The sequence below is a fragment of the Polypterus senegalus genome, chromosome 4 (genome assembly GCF_016835505.1).
Source record: "Polypterus senegalus isolate Bchr_013 chromosome 4, ASM1683550v1, whole genome shotgun sequence".
Classification (NCBI taxonomy): Eukaryota; Metazoa; Chordata; class Cladistia; order Polypteriformes; family Polypteridae; genus Polypterus; species Polypterus senegalus.
This window is the reverse complement of record NC_053157.1, coordinates 205,627,567-205,651,273: the sequence shown is the minus strand read 5'-3', so window position 1 is coordinate 205,651,273 and position 23,707 is coordinate 205,627,567. Positions and strand designations below refer to the sequence as shown.

The following is a 23,707-nucleotide window of genomic DNA, read 5'->3' as shown; positions in this document are numbered from 1 at the left end:
ACATATTATTATTACTGTACATGCTGACTCAGTAGTTCTCCTCACACTTCTACAAGGCATACTGCATTGCCTTTGAATTATTTGTACTTTTCATTAAATAAACAATTTACAGTGAAGTTTTTGAGATTAGTGTTAGTAGCATTCCTTAAATTTAGTCTCATTTTTCTTGTAATGTGTGTCACAGTGTTGGAGAGGCAGTGGACTCCTGCAGCTTTACATACTTCTATTAATTCATCTACCGTAGTAGGGTGGAAGTACAAAGCTGATAGCTTTAACCCTTTTACAGATATGTCCACTGTAACAAACATGACCCCAATAGATGTTCCATGAATATGATAATTGACCTTTGTGATCTTCTGTGACATACTCTAGATTTAATAAGAAGTGAACTGGTGTCACGATAGTAGATAGGCCAAGAAAAACAATACCAGGGCAGTATCTCAGAAATTGACCGTATTTGTATAGACTGACATTGCCGGTTACTGTGAAAATGATGAAGGATGATGTTATGATAAAATGTGTGTTGCTGGCCTAAACACAAATCTAGGCAGAATAAAAATATTGAGCAGAATATCTTTGAGAAAATATGAAGACACGTGTAAACGTTTCAGTCAAATTGCAATGCTGTTTAAAGTTTTTTTCTGTGTGATCAACAACCAAAAATGATGAAAGATTTAACATAGGCGATTGGGAACAAACATCCTTCAGATTAAGCCTGCTGCTGTCCTCGGTTTTGGGTGTGTAAGAGGCTTGGAATGACAATTCTTTTTGTTTGTAAAACCCTGCTCAGTAAAACAGTCTTTGTTTCATCTAGAGTAATACAATTACAAGGCAAGATTGATCACAGTATGTAACTAAAGACAGATGACAGTAAAGTGAGAATACGCAGTATGGAAGAAATAAGCTCCACTCTCAGACTGATAGTTGAATCATAGAACACTTTTATTAATGTTCTGCCATAACTGGGAGAGTGCAGGTATACAGTAAATAGAAAGGGGCCAGGAGATGAAACGCAGTCAAACTAACCATGCACGGGTCGATACCAGAAGATCAAAAAGCACTGTTTTCAAAATGAAAAACAAAACCTTTAATTGAAGTAAGAAGTTGTAGCTAAAGTTCTATTACTAGGAAATATAAGAAATTCGAACGCAAAGTTTTAAAGTAGTAGGAAATGCAGCATGCCATACTGGTTGACATTACAGGTTTCAACCTCTGGGCACCAATCCTTAGCAATGCTGTAGTAACCACTCTGTAAGATGGCGGCACCAATGCTAAACAAAATGGCATCATTACCCAACACAAAAATAATTGAACTACTGTAAATACATTTTAAAATGAATTATAATCCAAACTGAAATCCACATGCTTAAAAACCCTAAAGGAGTATGAGGAAGTCAAAGTCAATTTTTTTTTACATCTAACCTATCTCATAATAATTACTAATCTGTTAAGAAGAAGAGCAGAATGTTTAAATGTCATCTCTGCAAGGACAGTCCTGGGATTGCTTTTCATGCCCCTAGTATACATTGAATATGCAGATTAAGTATTCTAAGTTATAACCAATCAAATATCTTTTTAGTTTCAAGTTCAGGCTGTTGTTATTTGTCATAAAATAATGCATGTATTTATTTATAAATGTTTATATGTTCAGTGATCAGAGAAAATAAATGATAGGAAACCTCTTTGACAGATAGTAGTGACATTAGGACAACAACAGATCACAGGTATCCTGTAGGTGTGTCGTTTTGGTGGCATTTCTTGTAGCTGCAGTAGAAGAAATAAATGTGCCCACAGATTTACATCCTTCATTCTAGTGACAGAGGTGGGACGGGAGAAAGATGAGCATATGATGGTACTTTTGAAAAGTACGTTGGCCACACCACCAGACAGAAACCAAGACCTGCAAAGTCAGATTCATTGGGACAAAGGGCTCTTCATTTTATTTTTTATTTTTTGTGTTTTCTTCATCTACTCTTCCCTTAGTTCTTTGTTTCAGAAAATAAACTCACCATTTTTAGAAATGTGTGAGCTGTTTTGCTATTATTCTGACTCTGCAGAAATACTGGGGCAATCTCCTGTTATGCTCCGTATTCAATTAATGCCACATTGGAACATGGCAGGGATTTTTAGCACATGGATTCAGCTGATGAGCAATATGCCAAGGAGAAGAGGTGCCCCAGCATATGTTCCTACCGGCTGGTCTCTTCAGTGCCCTTTGCTAAAGCTGCTTCCATAGAAGGGGCGCATGTTGGTTCATACACTCGCTGGTCGTACTCTCGATAAAAACAGCACTACTTTAATTCAGCCCCCTGAGGTCCAATCGGATTGCTGTCTTCACAATAACACACCTGGGATTTTGGGCTGTAGCACTGTTGTTATAGCAACTGCTTTTGTTTTTCATGAAGATTTGTGATTTAAATGTAATAATCAATGGTATCCTCCTATTATTACCTACCGTAAAATAATTTCTTTCAACAATTTTATGCGAGCCCATTCCTTAAATAATTGCATATTAATAGGATTACATAAAATATCCTGACATATCCTATTGCAGGAATGCAGTTCTCTCTAGAAAACCTTGCAGGATAGTGTTACATGAAACATATTAACACATCTTTATTGATTTAGCTCTCCTTTGAACCTAACTAAGAAAAATAAGGCAATCAGATATGCTTTTCATCATGGAAGAAATGATTTCGGATCCTACACTTACATCAGTCTTCCACTGGGCCACCATTTTTTTCTTTAAGGTCACCAGCAGGTTTCTGAGAATGTGTCACTTTCTGTAGAAAAATCTCCCTCGGCCTTCAGAAATAATTACTCTGTGGGAAATGTCAGAAAGCAAAATAATGTTATCAATGATTTTTAGAACAGCAGATTGAAGGTTTCAATATAAAAAAAATGAATTTGATCTAAGCCTGATCTATAAAATGCCCGCACTCGTACATTATATTGCATTTTTAATAAACCCACAGAGCGGCTGTTCTGCGAAGGCACAACTTTAAGGAAGTACTGTGGAGGAAATTAATGGAGCTCTCACTACTCCTCCATTCCACTAGATGGCAGTCAGCTGTTCCAGGAGCTGAATATTAAATCTCTGCCATATGGGGAGGACAGGAGGAAAACCCAGAATCAGTTTGGGTATTTTTCCCTTTAGAAACAGAAAAACCAGGGCTGTCAGATGCCCTGTAACCAAAAAGGGATACAATTTTTTACAGTATCCCATGTCCTCCTTGTGGTGTCTTACCCACGGTAAGCAATAAATGGTCACTTCTAGCCAGTACAGTCTGGTGAGACTGAAGACAGATGGTGAACTATTAGGGATGTTGTGTTAGAAGATATTACTGGAGAAAGAATGGGTGCATATTTTGGAGGGTCTTGACCACAGGAAAGTAGGCAAACTCCAGTGGCTTCATCAATTTCCCAAACATGATGTTTTTTATGCCTACTGATTCTCTTTTGAGATGGCATAGTGGTAGCGCTGCTGCCCTGCACTACGAATACCCAGGTTTGTGTCCCAGGCCCTCCCACAGTGGGATTTACATGTCCTTCCTGTATCTTCATGAGTTTCCTCCCGGTGCTCCGGTTTCCTTCCGCTGTTCAAAGATGTGCAGGTTAGGTGAACTGGTAATGGTAAATTGACCCTAGTGTGTGTTTGGTGTATGTGTGGCTGCCCTGAAATGGACTGGCATCTTGTCCAGGATTGTTGCCTTATGCCCTATGGTATCTGAGATTTCAGCACCCCCCCATGAACCTGGTCTGGATTAAGCAGATTAGAAACTTACAGATTTTTGTGTTTTCTTTTTTTATTTTATTGGAAGAAAATAACTTTCGATACAAATCAATTGAACTTAACAAAACAGAATTCAACCCCCACCTGCAGAATTCAACCAAGTATTATATTTTGTAAGTACCAAGCTAGCAAAGAGTTCCCAGCATTGGAGAGCCAGTGGAGAAGGAAAGGAAACCAAAAGCAGTTAGGAGTACTTTTTTATTTCACTGCATACAAAGTAGAGGTTATCAGCAAAGGCTTGCTTTGCACAAGAAAAGTATGACGCAGAAATAGTTTCCCTTTGAGCATTATTATAACAAAAGAGGAGGAGCTTTGAAGAATTCAGCTGAAGAATCTCATGATAGGCTCAGATTCCTATGACAGATGGCTGATTTCCCAGAAGCTGTCTTGGGAATTCATTCCCTTAAGAGAGGCCATTTGGGGATAAAACAGAACGTTAACTCCATCTCCCCCAATAAATATCTGCAAGGCAGGACATGGAAGCTTCCGAATGCTTATTTTTAATGGCAGGCAGTACAGAAGTAGTCCTTGGTAGCTGATGTTTCAGAAAATGATGGTGTGCAAGATAGTCCAGGACTTTTTATATAACATAACAAGTTTTGGGATTTCTTTGGGACTGAACCCTAGGTAAGAACCACTTCACCCCACAGCCCACAGATTTCAAGGCTGGGAGATGAGCCTGGGTAATGGCTGTCGGAAGAGAGTTATATACTTAAGGGGGTGACGCATCTTTTATGATGTTTTGGAGATGGGTTTGAAGGTGATAGGGTAATCTGTTTAGTTATGCCCAGTAAGGCCAAAAAATAATAATAATTTTGTTCATTTCAGCATTCTGATTATCCATTTAACATTTGTGTTTGTTTAAAAACTAAAATTCAAGTTTTAATTCTACATTTAATATCTTTTCTGCATTTTGTTTCTGGTTTGGATGACCCGTAAAGAATAAGACAAATGAAAAATACAAAACTGCCAGCACTTTTTTAATTCAATCAAGGTATCAGGGATGGGAAAGGATCCTACTTTGTACTTTTGCCAGGAAAAAGAGCATAGTTTAAATCTATTGATGCTATATACACATTGTAACTTAATAATAAAAAGTAAATGAGCAGGCCTAGACTGCCAGTCGGATAAAACCCTGATTAATTGTCCAAGGCAAGATGGTAAAAATGAAAAGAAACAAACTAAAACCAAAGATGTTCCGTCTTCTTTAGGTAAGCATGCACTGTTTTGAAGGGTTAAGTTGGTATTTCCAGTGACACTCAATTACTGTTGTAGTCCTCTTTTATGTCGTGCTGTAGGAAGGAGAACAGCCACTACTGCGGCGGAGGGGATATCACTGTTGTTTAAGCAAGATCTTCTCTTCTGTAGAGTCAGAAGCAGAAGATAGGTTAGAGACTATATCACAGGCGGCCTTAGGGGGGTGCGGGAACTAGGGCTGACCAACTCCACGCGGGGCCAGTTACGTCAAACGCTGTTACCAGTATGTGTGAACTGTATAAACTTGCTTGTGAATTTAATAAAAATTCTGTTAACATACACCGGATTTTCTCATTACAGTATTCAGCTACATTTTTGCAAGACAACACGCAGACATTATCAAAATATAATGATATAATCTGTTAAAAAAAGTACAATTCATAATTCATGACAATACCACAGCAGTGCGAAATGCGATGCGGTGTAATGCGGAAATTAGCAGGGCCTCTTCTAGAAAAGTACGCAAATTGCAAGTATACTCTGAGTCTCGATACGCAAAATGTCATAGCCATAACTCACGTTGATGTCCTGTCAGCCCATTATCATTGGCCATACATGTTTTTGTGCATTAATATTCGGACATGTTTATGGCCTACAAATTAAATATGAGTTTCAGTGTTTTGACAGGACGTGTGAAGTTAACATAGAAGGTATCATTATGAAATCTCTTACTGGTTTCCAGGTTCAGAGACGAAAATCCACTTTTCTTGCCTTCCAATTCCAAAAGTTGTTGATGACATCTTCATAGTCTGATCTGGATGCAAAGTCTTTTTCTATAGATAGGATTGCCAGACTACAAAGCCTGTCTTGAAACATGGTTGATCTATACTGGAGAATATAAATTGACAAATCTGCTCAAATGGAACACACGGACCTCAAAAGCGGGGGCAGTCACCCCAATTGCCAACCCCAAGCGCCGTTCTTGGACTATATCATACCTTCAGCCTTTTACATGTGTACCCTTAACCTGGATTCACAACCTTGATACTTTGATACTACACTAAAAGTTTACATACTACACATAGATAGATAGATAGATAGATAATAAAGGCACTATATAACAGATAGATAGATAGATAGATAGATAGATAGATAGATAGATAGATAGATAGATAGATAGATAGATAGATAGATAGATAGATAGATCCTTCAGGTTTGCTCAGCAGCAGTTTTTATCACAATAGCTCTCAGTCAAGTTTAATAGATTATTTTCATGAAATCATCAGAATCAAGAGATTTTTTTTATTTTATATTATTAAAACCTTTTTCAAATAATTATTTATCATGTGTTTTAGTTATTGAAAATCAGTCCCATGTTTTTTAATCCAATACTCTGTACTTTTCTGTACTGTGCAAGAGTATGCCTTTGTAAATGAGCCTTGTTCAGTTTGTGAATATATCTTTTTGTATTTTTGATGTACTTCATTCATTATTTGATTTGATGCACTTAGATGATTGTTTGATTTGATTCATTTCTTTAATCATTTGATCTCAGGCATTAGCTTGATTGAATATTTCAATTCTTCTTCCAACAGCATTACATTTTCATTACAAATTGGCCCAGTGTGAGTGAGTACTCTATGCAGGTAGGCATTTCTATCAGTTGGCAGGTCAGGTAGTGATAACATGGCTATTCAAACAAGGATGATATTTACCAGCTGACAATTTTCTTCATCTGTTTTGGCCTTGTTTTATTATGGATCTACATTTTGTTTTGTGGATGCTTCAATATGCTGCAGTTTACAAAATATGACAGTGTTAAAATAATTTTGTTTAAACCACTACAAATAATAACATGAATTAAAAAAGTAACCATAAACTATGCAAACTAAAAATTGTCAGTGTATCTAAATATCTATCTCTCTGTTTCCTCAATCTATTTTTTTTCCTTCATGAGATCTTAGCAAACCACAATCTATGTTGGAAGCATTAGACTTTTAAGGAAGGAAGTACCAGCCGATCACAGGGCCAGAGACAGAATGTATGACCTCTACACACTGAACTGAAAATCATACTCAGCAACATGTAGCTGAAAAGACATAAGCACTGCCCAATTGGTAAATCTTGTAATCTGAAATTCAACAGAATTTCACCTAGTAACAACCTGAGAACATTTCTTTTATTTTCCTGCTGTAAACCTGAGGACAACAATAAAGACTGGACTGTAGAGCATAAAATAGGTAATTGCATACACAAATAGTTACAAACAGTAAACAGAAATGAACAAAACACTGAGTTTTGCTGTAAATTCAGTTTCACGTGAATCATTTTAGTCATCACTAATTAACTAAGTACATAGTGTCAAAGAAGTTATGAGTTTGTGGGGCTATGCATTGAACAGCATGCTTGGATTTGTTCTTCCTGGATTTGATGAGCATCCTCAGAGTAATGTTATTTAATTACTTCAAGTTGATGTTTCCCTTTAATTGAACAGTTGGTACAGAATACTGGTTATTAACATGTGAATTGCTTTTTCTCTGCACAGGTATCAGAACAGAACAAGATTTATTTGTACGCTTGATAGACTCCATGACAAAGCAGGTAAGTGTCAATTCATTCTCATTCAGTGATCTGTGCTATCCCACTGCTAATCAAAGACGCTAAGTTCAAAATAATGGAAGCAGCTTGCACTACATGTTCATAATTAAGAGATGATACCTTAGACATAATCTTGAAGAGACTGGTGTACATAGTGCAAAACGCTTGTAGACACACATTTCAGAGTGAGATGATCTCCTTTCTGTAAGCAGTTTAAACATAAGAAAGGAGATAAAGATTATCTGGGAAAAGGTGTAAGATGGGAACCAAATGATTTGTCTCTTTTCTTATGAGGACTGTTAAAGGGAAGGCCAAAATCACCCAATCAAAAGGTAAAGTAAGATAATATTTATGAACCATTAATTACCTCTACAAACCTTTATCCTGAAATACAGTATACTGTATTGCTGATGAAAATAAAGACTGGCTCACCATGTTTACTTTGCTGCCATTCTCACTCTCACCCAGAGCAGAAGTTTAAAATAGAGTCTCCTCTGACGTTTGATATTTTCACAAAGTAACTTTACAAACTAACAGTCATCCTTGACCTCATTTCAGTAATTTGAAAATAAAGTGTTTTTTTTTTTTAATTGTTTGAGAAAAATATAATTAAAAAAAAAACACAACTTTAAAAATAAAAATAAATTAACAAACAATGAAGATTCACTAGTATGCTTGTCTTGCAGTCTTTAATGTATGTTATCATCCAGTTGACGCTTGGAACCGGCCAACTCTATTTAACTTCAAAAGCAACAGGGGCGCGGTGCTGCTCAAAAATAAAGAATGCTGGCAGTCACCTCCAGTTCACCCTCTGGTGGTCATTCTGAGTGTCAACTGGATGATAACATGCATATATGACCGCAAGATCACTCTCCACCGTACCCAGAAGGGGGTGGGTTAGGGTAGGGGATACTCACCCAATGGGCATGCCTGAACACACTAACCCCCAATTTTAAATTTTAAATAATTCAAGTAAAAGGCCGTCTTTAGTCAACCAATGAGAAACATGTGTACCAAGTTTCATGAAAATCCCTCCAGCGGAAGTGATGCTGGAACATACATACACACACACAATCACATACATTGACTTTTATATATATATAGATACTTGACCTTAACTAAAGCATTTTTTAGCATCCATCCTCCAACCTAAAGTATAAAACAGACATCAAGGGTGACTTTAATGCATTGTGGGATTATCATTGGAGATGATAAAAAGCTAAAATAACTAAGGAATGAAATTTTGTAGACTAACAATATGTCATTGTAAAATAAACTTTACAAACAGTGACTGTGAGAAAAAAATCACACTGGTAGTGAGAGCTCCTCAAAGCCAATGTGGGCAAACAGAGTTGACCAAGGGGAAGCAATAAAGGATGCTATAGCAGACGAACCTAGCAATGGATAGCTGGCATCATGCTGGCATCCTGATGCCTTTAGCAGAGGACAAACACTGTCCACATGCTACTTTACATTTCTGTATAACTCAGAGAATGGAGTGGAACCAGAAAACTGGCCTTCTCAAAATCCACGAGTAATTCTGGGGCTGATCTTGAGTGATCTTCCTGAGTTCTGCAAGTAGACAAAAGCACAATGAATGGTCAGATAGTTTGTTAGATGTGGTAGCAGGCAGTGGTATTAATCGGCAAAATTTGACAAAGCATTTTTTGCAGTGAATTTGCTTGGTTTGCCAGTGACCTTGTCTGACAAATGTTTTTTCTGAAAATCTGCCTTGAGGCTGGCTTAGATTAACTTTTTTATTTCTCATGCCACATGGTGCTTGCTGGATCAATCAATATATTGGATGAAATTCTTCTCCCAGTATGGATTTAATAAGAACTGCTTTAAAAAATTAGCAAAAACACAAACCATGCACACAGAAGGAAACCGGAGATGTGTCGCATTTTTGGGTCTTAAAGGTAATATATTTTGGTATGGACTTATATGTGTCCAGTGTATAATACTGAGCCTACCTCTTTAATAGTATTACCCAGAGAGCCGTGCAGTTGATGCAAATAGGAAGGAGTAAAGAATCCCATGTCAGTGAGCAAGCAAAAGTGTCAGGGAAAACAAAAGAAAAGCAAAATGTACTTCTAGGTTTCTGAGAGGTGAGTACTTGCTGTTGAATTTATGGAGTTAAACTTTAGTGAATTCATGTTTCCTGCTTCTGTTGTCACTGTTGTGATGTTTAATTTGTTTATTTTATCTTGGAGAAGCACAATGGCACAGTGGTTAGAACTTCTGCCTCACAGCTCACGTGTCATTTTTGGCCACAAAAATCGGTCCCACATAGTTGGTAGATGCTCTCCCAGCTCTCTTACCTTAACTTAAAAGACCATTGCATCATTATAATCCACTCAAAACGAATTTGGTTCCTCCTTCTCCATTGACCACACTTCAAAGCATTTCAGAGTTTAAGCGAAGTTCTCAAACATTTCCATGATTTCTTCAAACTTGTGACAAAGTGAATTCAGCAAAGTTGACAGTGAGGAAATGGAGAAATGACCTCCCCTAATATCCATCCATCCATTTTCCAACCTGCTGAATCCAAACACATGGTCACGGGGGTCTGCTGGAGCCAATCCCACAGGGCAGGAACCAATCCTGGGCAGGGTGCCAACCCACCACAGGACACACACAAACACACCCACATACCAAGCACACACTAGGGCCAATTTAGAATCGCCAATCCACCTAACCTGCATGTCTTTGGATTGTGGGAGGAAACCCACGCAGACAACATGCAAACTCCACGCAGGGAGGACCCGGGAAGCGAACCCAGGTCTCCTAACTGCGAGGCAGTAGTGCTACCACTGCGCCACCGTGCCGCCCCTTGCCCTCACCTAATATTCAGGGGTAAACCTCTAGGTGCTTTGGAATTGAATGTAAATTTGATTCTCTTATTTTAATAATATACAGAAAGATATTCAGTATTAATGATATAATATTGCTCTTTATCCATCCCTCCACATGTGCAGTAAAATAAAACACATTTATTGAACCTGCATAGATCTCCTAAAATAGTAACGATCCTCAAATCGTTTTACAAGCTACATTTTAACTCATTCTGCTCTCTCTGACCAAAATAATCTAATCCCAGTTTTTGTATTTTCCCCATACTATAATGGCTGAATTTTCCGCCCTTCAGTTTACCACTCCATTGGTTTTTGCCTTACATTTTTATAGGCTACAGTTTGTTAAGATGAATGTTTGCAGTTAACAATTTAGTTTCCCTTTGCTTAAAATCATGCCCATATCTTGGAGCTGTATTTTGTTGTTTTTGTATTAAATATTACTAAATCCCATGCAGACAGTGAGGTGTAGTGGTTAAGGCTATGAACTTCAGACCCTGAGATTGTGGGTTTAGATCTCACTGCTGACACTTTGTGTCACTTGACCTGCCTGCCTGTGCTCTAACTGGAAAAAAAGGCAAAAGAGATGTTACCAGTTGTATCCCAAATGTTGTAAGCTACCTTAATTAATGGTGTCAGACAAATAAGTAAATAAAAAAAAGTTTTGTTTTTTTATTTTCTCTTGACCACCTACTCTAAAACTATAATAAAACCAAAGAATACAAACATAGCATTACATTTCCCAAAATCCAAACAAGGGGTCACGATGGCCAGAGTTAACCCTGGCAATACTGGGTGCCCACTAGCATACATAAGGTGATTTATGAATTAACAATTAATATGGCATACATGTCTTTGGAATAGAGAACATGGTAGACATGGGTAGAACATCGAAACTCCACACAGACAACAACTAAATGTGAGATTTAAATGCAAAGACCTTTCATGAGGTGACAGTATCTTCCACAAATATTAGCTTTTACTGTATATTGTTCTTTCTTCTTTTTCTAAGAGACACAGGGTATGTAAATCATTGTGTAATTTAAAAATAACAACTTTTTCGACTGAGCACTATCTTCTAGCAATCAGTGGAAAGGATGTTATTTTAAAACACTACTGCTTTGTAAAACAATCATAAACAAGGAGATGATTCCCAACTTAATGCATTTCCTAAATTATGAAGGCTTTTACATAAGGTACATTTTTTTGAATATATGTCCAGGTATCTATGATTAGTCATGCTGTCCTGAATACTCCAGTTTTCACACCATTTATGTACTGTATATAAGGGAACATGCAACAAAGTCGCACACTCTTGGAAAAGCAGAAATGATTGTCCCAGTTTTTTTTTTTTTCCTTACCCCCCTCCTTAAATCTGTCTCTATATAAGTGTATTTGAGAAAGGTCATATTTCTTTATAAAAGCCTGTGTCATGGGCTCTGTGAAACCCTAATAGTTTTCAATTTACTCCTAACCATTCCCATTCAATCTTTTATTGTTTTCCATCTGTTCCAATCTCAAGCAGGCTTCGCTGACAGGCCGAATAGAGAGATATCAGTATATTGTATTATAACACACTCGGGTCTGTTAGCCCATTGAAATCGATAGGGGCCCTTCTGTTTTGCAGAGCTGGGGATCAATCACAATGTTGTGCACACGAGTGTGGGGAGGGGGATGAGGGAGGGGAGTGACTGCTGCGAAAAGAGAGCTGCCCGCCTCGGTCAAACTGCTCTGCAAACGCAACACCTGTCATAGCAGCCTGCCCAATATGTATTTAAATGCTAGTCAAGGTGGCAATTTGGCAGGCTGCATGCCCATCCTGTGACCCACAGATGTAGAACAAGCTGTCACAGTGGACCACCTGTTAGAAAGTTTGGGGGCAATATTCTCTGATAATTTCTCATTAAGAGAAAATATTAGACAGCAACTGAATGGCAACCATCTGCCCGGAACAGCAATTTAAATCTGAAGACACCTGTTGCAATGCGGAGAAATCAAATGCATGCAGAGCACATTTTATTTTAAGTAACTATTTTGAAGGCATTGCCTGATTGTTTTTATTTTTAAAAGCTAGTGATATGTTTAGTAAATTTAATACAATGTTAGCAGTAGTTTTCCAGATATTGCCCATGGTACACACTCCTTATAGCAATGGAAGATTCAAGGCTGACTATTGTACTTGTGACTTTACCGTGCTTTAACACCTCCACTGATGAGAGAAATTCTCCTTCACATCATATGTCAGACCGACTAGTTTTCAGTTTCTTAACGTTTCACTGCTGACACCCTTGACAGAGGCACACAGAGGAAGAGAGTAAATGACAGAAACATTTTTCAAAGTCCACCTTTGCCATTATGAAAGGAGAGATTGATCCTGAACCTAATGACAGGTACCATTAAAGCCAAACTTTCTATTCCATCACAGCCTGTTTGCTGGTCCTCACAATATGTAGATGATTGTTCAGGGCACCTGATGCCGCAAGGCTCAGTCAAGCAATGAAAGTTTAGCAGCCTACACCTGCATTCTTTCTTTACATTTGTTCTGTCCATTTCAGGGATACAGGGAGCCTGGAGTGAGGAACAAGCTTTGGACAGGTCTTCAGTCCATCTCAGGGCATGATCACCAGTTTGTCTAATATGCTCATTTCTGAGATGAAAACAAAAACTCACATGGGCATAGTGAGAGAAAAGATGACCACTAACATTCCCTGGATCACTGCAGTAGAATCAGCTTTGACGTTAGCCAGGGTGTCATGCAGAAAGTGATTTTCCATGATAGCCAGCAGCTTAGACAATTTCTTATTCCCCCCTATAGCCAACACAGTGTCAAGGGTACTGCCCAGGACAGAGCTGCTCTTCCAAGGTAACTGTTTATATGCTAGTACCCCCATGCACCACTGAACTGAAAGGTACACTTGCAACCACAGACTGCTAGAAAATGTACAGAATTACCACAGACAATGATGGCCCTTTTGTTAATTATTTTTGTGTTTTCAGCCCAATCCAGATTTTTGTTCAATATTACCTCCACGTACACATATACTTGGATCAGCTAAACTTCCATTTCCTTTGATGTAGACTCAGGTCAAGGAAGATTTGCTGTTCATGAACTCCACTAGAAGCTCTTTTGTGTTGCTGTAAAAGCCTATACCATTGTACTCATTCTCTTGTCTACTATTTATAAACCCCAGCTTCTACAGGTAGAATGTCTCAGAATTGTATTTGACTATTAAAGGGTTAAACATCTAATCCATGTAAGTGTTGAACAAGGTAGGAGCAAGAACACATCCCTGATGAACCCCAGAATTAACTGGGAAAAAGAAGTTCTCCACTTTGCACAGCACTCACAGTACCAGTGTATAGGCTGGCCATTTCATCAGGCAACTTCGGATAGATCCTGCAGAGTCTCAGGATGCCCCACAGGTCAGCTCAATCAACTGAGTTGAATGCTTTACGAAAGTCAACAAAGGCTGCAAAGAAACTCTGCTGATATTCGCGTTTGTGCTCGATGAGAACCCTCAGTACCAGGATGCGGTTGATGGTAGACTTCTAATGGCCTTAAACCAGACTGCTCTGGTCACTGGTAGATGATCAAGTGATCGTGGATCCTGATGAGGATGACCCTAGTGTTATTCCACTGTAGTTTGTCCTGCAAACGATCCTCCTACTTGTAGGGAACACTTAGAGGTTGGTGGCAGGATTGGCATTCTAGACACCATAAAAACTGCACATAGTTCCGAAATGGCAGACAAGACTCCTTTCTGAACTACGTGGCAGTGGCTCTTCTGCAGCCACCCACAGGATTATGAAGGGGATGGGGGAAAGCCCTCTGGAGTCTCATCCCCGGAAGAGTTGAAACCACTGGAGAGTCAATGGGGTCAGGCCAGTTAAGGACTGGCACTGGTGTGGAGCTGAGGTATCGACTGCTGAACGGCAGCACTTTGGTCGTCTGGTACTACTTAGTTTTCTTTATATTGTTCTTTACATTTCTGCTGATTTATCCCATAATCGAAATGTTCTTCTTTTCATGTTTAAATGTTTTGACTAGTCAACAGAAGTTGATCATTCCATTGCCTCACATGTCCCTTCATTTAGATGCTGGAGACGGTCAAACACGCAGTAACAGTGATAATTATGTATGTCTCATTAACACTGGTAATAATAATGGTAATAACAAAGGTGAAACTGTAAAACACGGACTTTAAATTAAGGTTGATTGAATCATCAGTTGATTGAGGAGAAGTGATGACATTAATAGGAGGAGGTTGATAGTGTTTATAGCTTTGATCTTTTTTTGAAGGTCATTAATAATTGAGTTGGATTAGCAGCAACCTGGCTACATGATTTAATGATATTTGGAACTTAGCCTTTGTTTAGTCAGAACTTAAATAACAGTAAAGATTATAAATTGCATATTTTGTCCATTTTTACATTTATTTTTAAATGTACAACTAATCTTCCTTTGCAGAATGGCATGTTTATACTAGGCAGATACTTGTGGTACAACGTAAGGATTCTATCAAATAAAAAATTCATGGAGATGTAGCAGGAGTTGTAAAGAACTCTTTTATTGCTAGTTACTAATCTAGCAACATACATGCAGTTTTAAAAGCAAGAGTCAATGCATATGTCAAGAATAAACAGGTCTGAATATGCTAGAAAAGCCATGACTTTTAAAAATGATTCCATGAAGAATTGTAATGTTGAGATCAGTTGTAATTGGTTGTAGCTAAAGGACACTTTGAGGATGTGGGACTTCACAAAATGCTCTGGAAATGGTGCAATAATTTGATCACTTAATTGGAATTCTTTTAGTTATAATTTAGTTTCCCTTTTAAACACCATCTCCCCAGAAAGAGATAAGATTTTGCAGCTCCCTTTTTGTGCCAAAACATATTTTGAGTCTAGTGACTTTATTCATGATGATGTATGCAAGGTACACAATAGAGTTCCCAGTAGTGACGGATGCCAAAAATGGAATCAGTTATATGGCATTAAACTCTTCTGTGACCTCAGCATAGCAGTTGCTACAGCTGACCACTGCACTGTACTGTCAAAGGTGGAGAGCATCCTGGATTTCTCTTGTACTAAACTTCAGCACATCAAATTCAGTCATAGTGGCAGGCAAGAGTTTTAGGACCAGAAAAGTTTCTGTTATAAAAGTAGACCCTCAAGGCTGTGTCCATTGCTTATCATACATCAACATACTGTTCCTAACCAGTGTGATGGACAGCATGCATGTGCTGGCATTCCAGTCAGGATGGTTTCTGATTCCTTACACATCTGGGAGGCCAGTAGGATAGAAGGACAGGAGGACAACACCTGGTGAGGCTACTGGCTCCCCTGACACAGTAGATGGCAGCCTCAATGGGTGACACTACCAGTGCAGACACCAACAAGGCATGTTGGGAACTGGAGTCCAATACAGCAGCCTTGTTGGGTTATGTGGATACCACCAGGGGGTTTGGTGGGGATATGTAATCACTACTTTTTGGAACTTCCGCTTGACCCAGAAGTGCTATGTCTTGGCACCAGAAATATTCCTGAGTCTAAAACAAAAGGAGCCGTTTACCTTCATCCAGGTGAGTTGGAATTAAGAGCAGAACAAAGCTCACATGGAGGAGTGGAAGGACAGAGAGGGAGAAAGAGAAATGAAGAAGGAGAATTGTGCTGTGTTTGTTGATGCCCTTTTTGTAGCCTTTATACAAGGTAGTTGTAAGGGTAAACCGTTTATTTAAATCATGGCTTGTGTCTGTTGTGGTTGTTTTTGGGGTGCTGCAGTGCTCCCTAGTGGTCACACCAGGGTATGCTATTTGCAGCCTTAGATATTAGAACTGGGGTGTTATACCATTTTAGCCATTATGAATGTAGTGAGAAGTCAAGTCAAGTTCTCACTGCAGCCCTAGATTAGAATTATTCTGGCTTTTTAAACACTAAAACTAGGCATATGTCCGAGAAATTGGTGGCTTATTGCTTGAAGAAATCAAAGGCTGGACAGAGCACAATTTTTAACAAACGCACTGTAACAAAAGAGAAGTCATCCCAGCTTTATAAAGTGTACTTCTTTTCATTCACTATAAATGACAATGCTATCATGCCTTCATCTGCTATTGAAAACCCTTAACATTATTTTTCACTCTTGACTTTCTTTTTCAATTCACATTAATTATGTGAAAAAGTTTACATCTACCTCCATAACATCTTTTAAATGCACCAATTCCCATGTTTTCCTGGCACCAAAAATATCTTGTCCATGCTTTTATCAAAGGCTGACAACAGTTCTGTGTAGCCACATTAGTTTCCTGTGGCTTTCATAATTCTGTGCTTGATCCTGTGAATGAATGCTTTATCTGGCCATTTTCGTGACTACATACTGTAGCAGTAGCATTCTATGTAACACTCTTTGTTTTTATTACACTCTCTATCTATTGTTGATGGTTTCATTTATTTTATTTCTGAAGTGCTAGAGGTTAGAATGCAAACACAAATTGCAATTGAAAGACAGGCAACCAGGGATTGATTAGGAAAAACTTTCTTATGGGAACAAAATTATCAGTTGTGGTCAAGGAAGCAAAGAATTAATACCAGGTGTCATGACCTGGAGTATTTGCAGTTATCTTTAAGTTTAAGGAAGTCTTTCCTTTAATTTTGCATAAAGTATATATAGTTTATACAACCCTTCTTTCTTTAATAATGTCCAATATAATGAGTTATCAAAAATAAGACACAAGATATCCTGTAAACCAAAAGAGATCAAGATCGATCATGATCTGGACTTTGTTGTACATTTTTTAGTCTTTTTCTTGGCCACAAAAACAATAAAAAAATAATTTTGGGTGTTATAAAGGTCAAGGTGAAGATCATTCTATTTTGATGTAGAATGTTTTTGAAGATGTTAATTTCAAAATAATCTTTTCACAGTTCCTTTTTTGATCATGTTATGGGTGCCGTCATTTTTTGCTGTTTGTGATATATTGTTGGTAGGCAGGACACATTATGACATTACCAGGACCGTATAAAGGTTACCGTCACATGCATCAGTTTTGGATAAATAAAAACAAACTAAATAAAAAAAAAAACTTGCATTATATGGGTTGGAGACGGTGGCACTGACCAAAAAACAGGAGACAGAGCTGGAGATGGCAGAGTAAAAAATGTTATGATTTTCATTGGGGGTGACGAGGTTGGATAGGATTAGAAATGAGTACATTAGAGGGTCGGCTCAAGTTGGACGGTTGGGAGACAAAGTCAGGGAGGCAATATTGCGTTGGTCTGGTCATGTGCAGAGAAGAGATTCTGGGTATATTGGGAAAAAGATGTTAAGGATAGAGCTGCCAGGGAAAAGGAAAAGAGGAAGGCCTAAGAGAAGGTTTATGGATTTGGTGAGAGAGGACATGCAGGTGATCAGTGTAACAGAACAAGATACAGAGGACAGAAAGATATGGAAAAAGGTGATCTGCTGTGTTAACCCCTAACAGGAGCAGCCGAAAGAAGAAGATTATTAAGGCTATCTCTAGCTAAAGATTTTTGTCTGTTTTTTATGCTGATTTTTGCCTTGCATTTGGCTTAGGCTGCTGAAATATTCTGGTTATTGACTCACTTGCTACATTTCTTGATCCATGACTTTGTCTCACATCCTGGCATTTGTCTATTTGATTCCTGTCCATCTGGATTCAACCTCGACCTACTATTACAATTGCAATCCATATTCTGATTCCATCTTACTTTAAACTGTTTGTGTACTTTGTTTAGAGATGTCATCCATGAGTGAAAAAAAAAGAATGAAAACAATGAGTAAAATTAAAATAAAAATTAACCAAAAAATGAAATCTACATATGATCCTGATAGGTCAGCTCTCATTTGAAATCTCACCGCTCCCTGAAATAACCTGTGTTCCAAAATTCTATTGGAATGATCTCACTAAAGTGTTAGATATGCTGACTTCACTCTTTCTTTTAAAAGATGACTTAGAACTCATCTGGTCCAGAAGATATTTAGCTTAAACCAAAACTTCATCTCTGCCACCACATCTCACATTTCTGATCGTGTATTTATTAGAGGTATTTTATGCACCATCTGTGACTATGGTTTTATTGTTCAATGATTTTAGTTTTGGCTGTATTTGTCTTTGTTGTGTTATTTAAGACTTACAGCAGTAGTTTTGTTTTAATATATTTTATTTATTTAGTCTTCTTTGTACTGTTTTATTGGAATTTATACTTGTTTATTGCTGCCAATTGAAAACTTTAAGTTCTAGGGGCATAGTAAAGGACCCTTTGCGTGTTTTCACCATTGTCATCTGGCCTTTCTCTAAATTATCATCCCAAAGACAAGCATATCAGGATATGACCTGCTTGCTGTAAGTGTGCCCCATGATAGACTGGCAGCCCATCTGTGTCCATAATCTGTATTATTCAGGATGCAACTGATACAGGCCCTAACTCCTGCCAACTAAAATGAGCAAAGAGGATTCTGAAAATTGAAACTTGAAAAGCTGGATTAAGTATTTTTTCCTTGAAATCAGGTGTTGTAAAGATTGTTTCGATATTATAGTACAGATCAATTTGCATATTTCACAGTCTATTGCAGTCATGTTTACACTGCAAAGTAGCTTGGGATACCACATATTTAATTCGCACATTATATCTAAGATTAATTGATTGCTAAGATATTTTACAATGCAATTTAATATAAACAGCAGGGATTTTGGAAAATAAGGTGCTTTTGAAATATGTAAACCTATCTGTACAGGAAGTCTTGAGACCAGCCTATATCTTTCAGTGCAGTTGTGAACCATATGTGGCTTTTGAAGTGCAGCACTCCTCTGTAACACGAGGATCCCACCAGCAGGCAGACACACATTCACAGATCTGTGTCATACTGGCAGCTCTCGAAGGGCCCACCTGTGGTTTAACAAAGTTTCTGAGTGATGGCTTAATCAATAGCTTCAATGTAAGTGCAGCAGGACGCTGGAAATAAATAAATGCAAAACAACCATTAGCTGACTCAAGCGGCTGTCAGTGAGGAGAGGTGGCTCTTCATGTCTTTCAGATCTCACAACAAGGACTTCCAAGTGAGCCGTGAGCAGGCAAGTGTATCAGACATCAGAGTACTCAACCTGAAAATGTTCAGAGGTCGTCTACACATTTCCACACAGTCAAACCTCATTAACAGCTTTCTCGATTCCTATGCTCGTTTTTCTTCTCTAAGACAAATGACATTTAGCAGTCACTCCTCAATATTGGTTGTTAAGTGAGAAACAACTTTTCAGTTGCTATTAAAAACATGCCTCAGGAATTTCATTGTTTTACATATCTGAACAAGTGATTTTGTTGCTTGATTACCATTTTTCATAAATTAGCTGTGCCATTGATAGGTGTTATTAATTTTTAACAATTAGGCATTCATAAGGTGAACAGAGGGCATCACAAGGAGACGTCCGAGGTTCTCCCTGCATGGAATTTGCATGTTCTCCTCATGTTTGCACGGGTTTTCTCAAGTTTCCTTCTGCAGTCCAAAGACAGGCATGTTAAGAGGTTTGGTATTGTCCTCTCTGCAATGGACTAGTGCCCAGTCCAGGGAATATTCCTGCCTTGTACTATATGCTTGCTGGGTTAAGCTGCAGCTTTCTCGTGACCCTGCTCAGAATAAGCAGGTTTGGAAAATGGATGGATGGGTGTGAGCATCTCATTTATAAGAATGTGTCTATGATATTTGTAAGGAAAGAATTAAAGATGAAGTCAATATATCATAATTTATTGCTGTATTTTGTTTGGATAGGGAAGCCACTGAGAGGGTGCTACCTTTGACCTTTAATATAAGATTCAATGGAAGTCAACACTGCTATTGCAAAGTGGGTTGTGTGACGATAGGCTATTTAAAAGCTTTTTATTTTAAATAAATACTACTTAATTCATTCATTGATCTACTGATGCATAAATAAGATGGATTATTTCCTTGAGTTTTCTTTGTTAGACCACCCAAAACAGTGCAAAATATGTACCTTTCCTGTCTGGCAGCTTATTGTTTACTGTCTTATTACTGTCCATAATCAAGTTTATTAGATGTTTTTTTCCATCATATTCTTTAGAAAACTCTTCCCTTACTTCATCCACTTTGTCATTCTAATGAATCCAATTAGGTTTCTCTTTTTTATAATAACATTTTCATAATTTCCTCATTTTGCATTTTCGCTTCCCCTTTTTACTTTTATTATAGTATCGCAATCGTCCAAAAATTCGACCTTGAGATTTCGATGAATCTCAACATTTTAGACCTCCCTGAGTCTGATTTACTTTCTCGTACGGAAAGAACTGTAATCGTCCAAAAAATCAACTTTGAGATTTCGATGTTTTAGACCTCCCTGAGTCCAAAAATACCATTATAACTTGAGTATGCTTTCACTTAGGTCAGCCAAATTTTGCATACAAGTATAAGGTACAAAACATAAATTTCTATCAACTTCTGAGCTATTTCTGATAAGCGGAAGTGGTACTTTTTTTAATCATGCAGCTGCAGAATCCAAGTTATTAAACTTTACTTTTATAGTAATTGCTCAATATATTATTAATTTGATTTGATTTGTTGTTGATGATTCTTTAATGTGCATAAAATAAAAATAAAATCATTGTCTTGCAGTTTACTCTTTAAATATCCATCCCCATATGGATACAAGAAAGTCTAGGGGAGACCACTCAGGATTTTTTCAATAACTTCTGGTGTTTAATAGTTGTTGCATATAATGCAGAACATCATGCTTTGGTGTCTAGATGATCTGTTTGCATACTAACTCTACAAATTCCTTTACCTTTTCAGCCCATTATATATGAGGGCCAGGACAAAAACCCAGAGATGTGCCGTGTTTTACTAACACATGAAATTATGTGCAGGTAAGACAAATTGAATATTTTCCTAAAACGTCTGAAAAATGTTGTTAACAAGAGCCATCACTAGGTTCAACATTATTGAAGTAAAGAGTAACTTTTATTTAATAGGAACATAGAAATAAGAACAATGGCTTGGGACTTGATGATGACAGATAAAAGATTTTAATTTAGAATTTGTATTTTCAAATTTGCATTGTATTATTTATTAAAAATAGAATTATTTTTTAATTAATTTTGCAATATACTATATTATTTATGGGGTAATTTATTGTTTAATTATTAAATCATATTTATTGTAATTTCACAATATATTGACAATTCATTGTAAGTAATAAATAATATTTCCCAGTACCTTGAGCCTGGATGGATGTGCAAGTAAATTTTTCATGTTGATTTTTTTTTTTACTTTATTGCTATATCTACACCACTTGGATGTGATTTGATGATTTTTCTACAAGTAAAATACTAAATAAAGCACACAACGCATTTGCAATCATCATGAATTCATTTAATTTAATTTGGTCCTTCACATTTTAATACATTCATTGACCTAATCTGATCTGATCACAATAGAGATCAGAGTAGTGATGAACGATTCGTGAATGATTTGTTCTTTTTGAATGATTTTTTTCATGTACTGCATGATGTCGTTTGTGTATATCATTTCACTGACACTGGTAGGTGTTTAAAGCACATAACCACCTGAGTCATGAGTCTCAAATCATTTGATTCTTGCATAATTCACTACCCGAGAACCAGTCTCATGATTGTTATTCATTTGATTTGCAAACGAATCATTCATTTGCGATTCTTATTTTAATTATGCATCTTAAATGTGTTATCATGCATTATGTAGAGAAAAAGGACAATGACATATGAATTCACATTAAAAATATAAATAATTAATAAATATTTATATATTACATACATATTTTATACATAATTATTAATTATGTTAATAATTTGATATACATAAATATATCAAAATAATGTACGAATCACTGAATTATATATTTGTGATGTGATTGGAGGGGATCCATTTAAATGAATCAAACAAATCAATTGAATCAAAAGTAACTATTCTCTTAAACGCAGTTGGAAAGAATCGAAATAACTAAATCAGTGAAGTGAATCGAAATGCCCATCACTATTGGCCAGAGGCCTGCATTATATGAATGATTTTAAAAGATTCGAAGTCAGGTCTTGTACTGAGGTTTCATTTTGGATGTGTGTGTACTTGAGCCATCACAATTTAAAGTCATATTTTCCAGCAGACCTTTTAGGAACTTTGTCTACTTACCTTGGACTGTGGTTGGTTAATGCTCTCTATAAAACAAGTAAAGATTAGTCGGCTTCTGCATTGCTTTGTTTTAAGAAGACTAACGTGTCGGAGCTAAAGAGAAGTTTGGTTTGTCTCAACGCTTGAATTTTGCCTGTAGTTTCAATCATGTTCATATCTAGGGGTCATAGAATCTTGTTATTGATCAGAGATAGTTAAAATGAATTGATCATCTAAGGCACAGTTTAATAAAACATTTGCCCTAAATAAACATTTTGCATTTAGATATTAATATTTACAACCTAGTTTCTTTATTGTTTAAGACATCATCTAATACACATTTGCTCCTCAAATTATGAAATTAAAAGCGAGAAATCGACATGACCATGCAGTTTTGAAATAGAGATGTGCATTCTGATTAATGTTGATTCTTCTGTACCTAAAAGCATTAACAAATGTATGTTTTGTTAACTGAAAAGAAAAACAAAATGAGACATTTGACAATCTTAATCTCACCCAACCCCGACAAATATAAACACCCTACAGAAACATTGTTTTACCTTTATATATGACCTTTGGGTATTGTAATACAAATTTAACCAAAGTACTCCTCTCTATTATTCACAGTTTAGATTGCAGTTCTATGACTTGCTTACAATAACTCAAACTTTAACAAAACTATCAATAACTATAGCTTTTTATTTCAGTTTTTGTCTTTAAACAGTAGCAATATGTTTCCTGCTGCAGTATATTAATTTAGACTTTAAATTAGACTGTACATGAAATAATAAAATGTGTGCTTCTAGTATTTTTGCCCTGAAATTTAAGGTCTGGCAATGTAAAATAAACAGGTTTTGTATGCTTTTTACATTCTAATAAGTTTTTTTTTTTACATTTGATTTGGACTAGTGAAATTCTGTTTGGGTGCTATAATAATGGGTGCCTGTATATTATCATTTGGAGTTTTGTTTTTAAAGCCGTAGATATTTCTTCTCCCTCATACTCGTGTTTTTCCAGAAGGAAACTTCATACTTCTTCATCTTAACAAAGCTCATTAGTCCTCTAAAGCTGTTACCTTCCCCAACGCGGAGGCACAGCAAG

At 37.0% G+C, this 23,707-nt stretch overlaps 1 protein-coding gene across 9 annotated transcripts in view; it reads left to right on the top strand.

The window, feature by feature from the left end:
* The window catches only part of LOC120527927 (transcription factor COE3-like), a 411,253-nt gene that overhangs the window by 52,949 nt on the left and 334,597 nt on the right, over positions 1-23,707 (top strand). For all 9 annotated transcript variants that reach the window (XM_039751885.1, XM_039751890.1, XM_039751886.1 and 6 more), the window contains 2 exons: positions 7,536-7,591; positions 21,257-21,330. In XM_039751885.1, the coding sequence (XP_039607819.1) occupies positions 7,536-7,591; positions 21,257-21,330 (130 nt within the window). The remainder of the gene's footprint in view (positions 1-7,535; positions 7,592-21,256; positions 21,331-23,707) is intronic.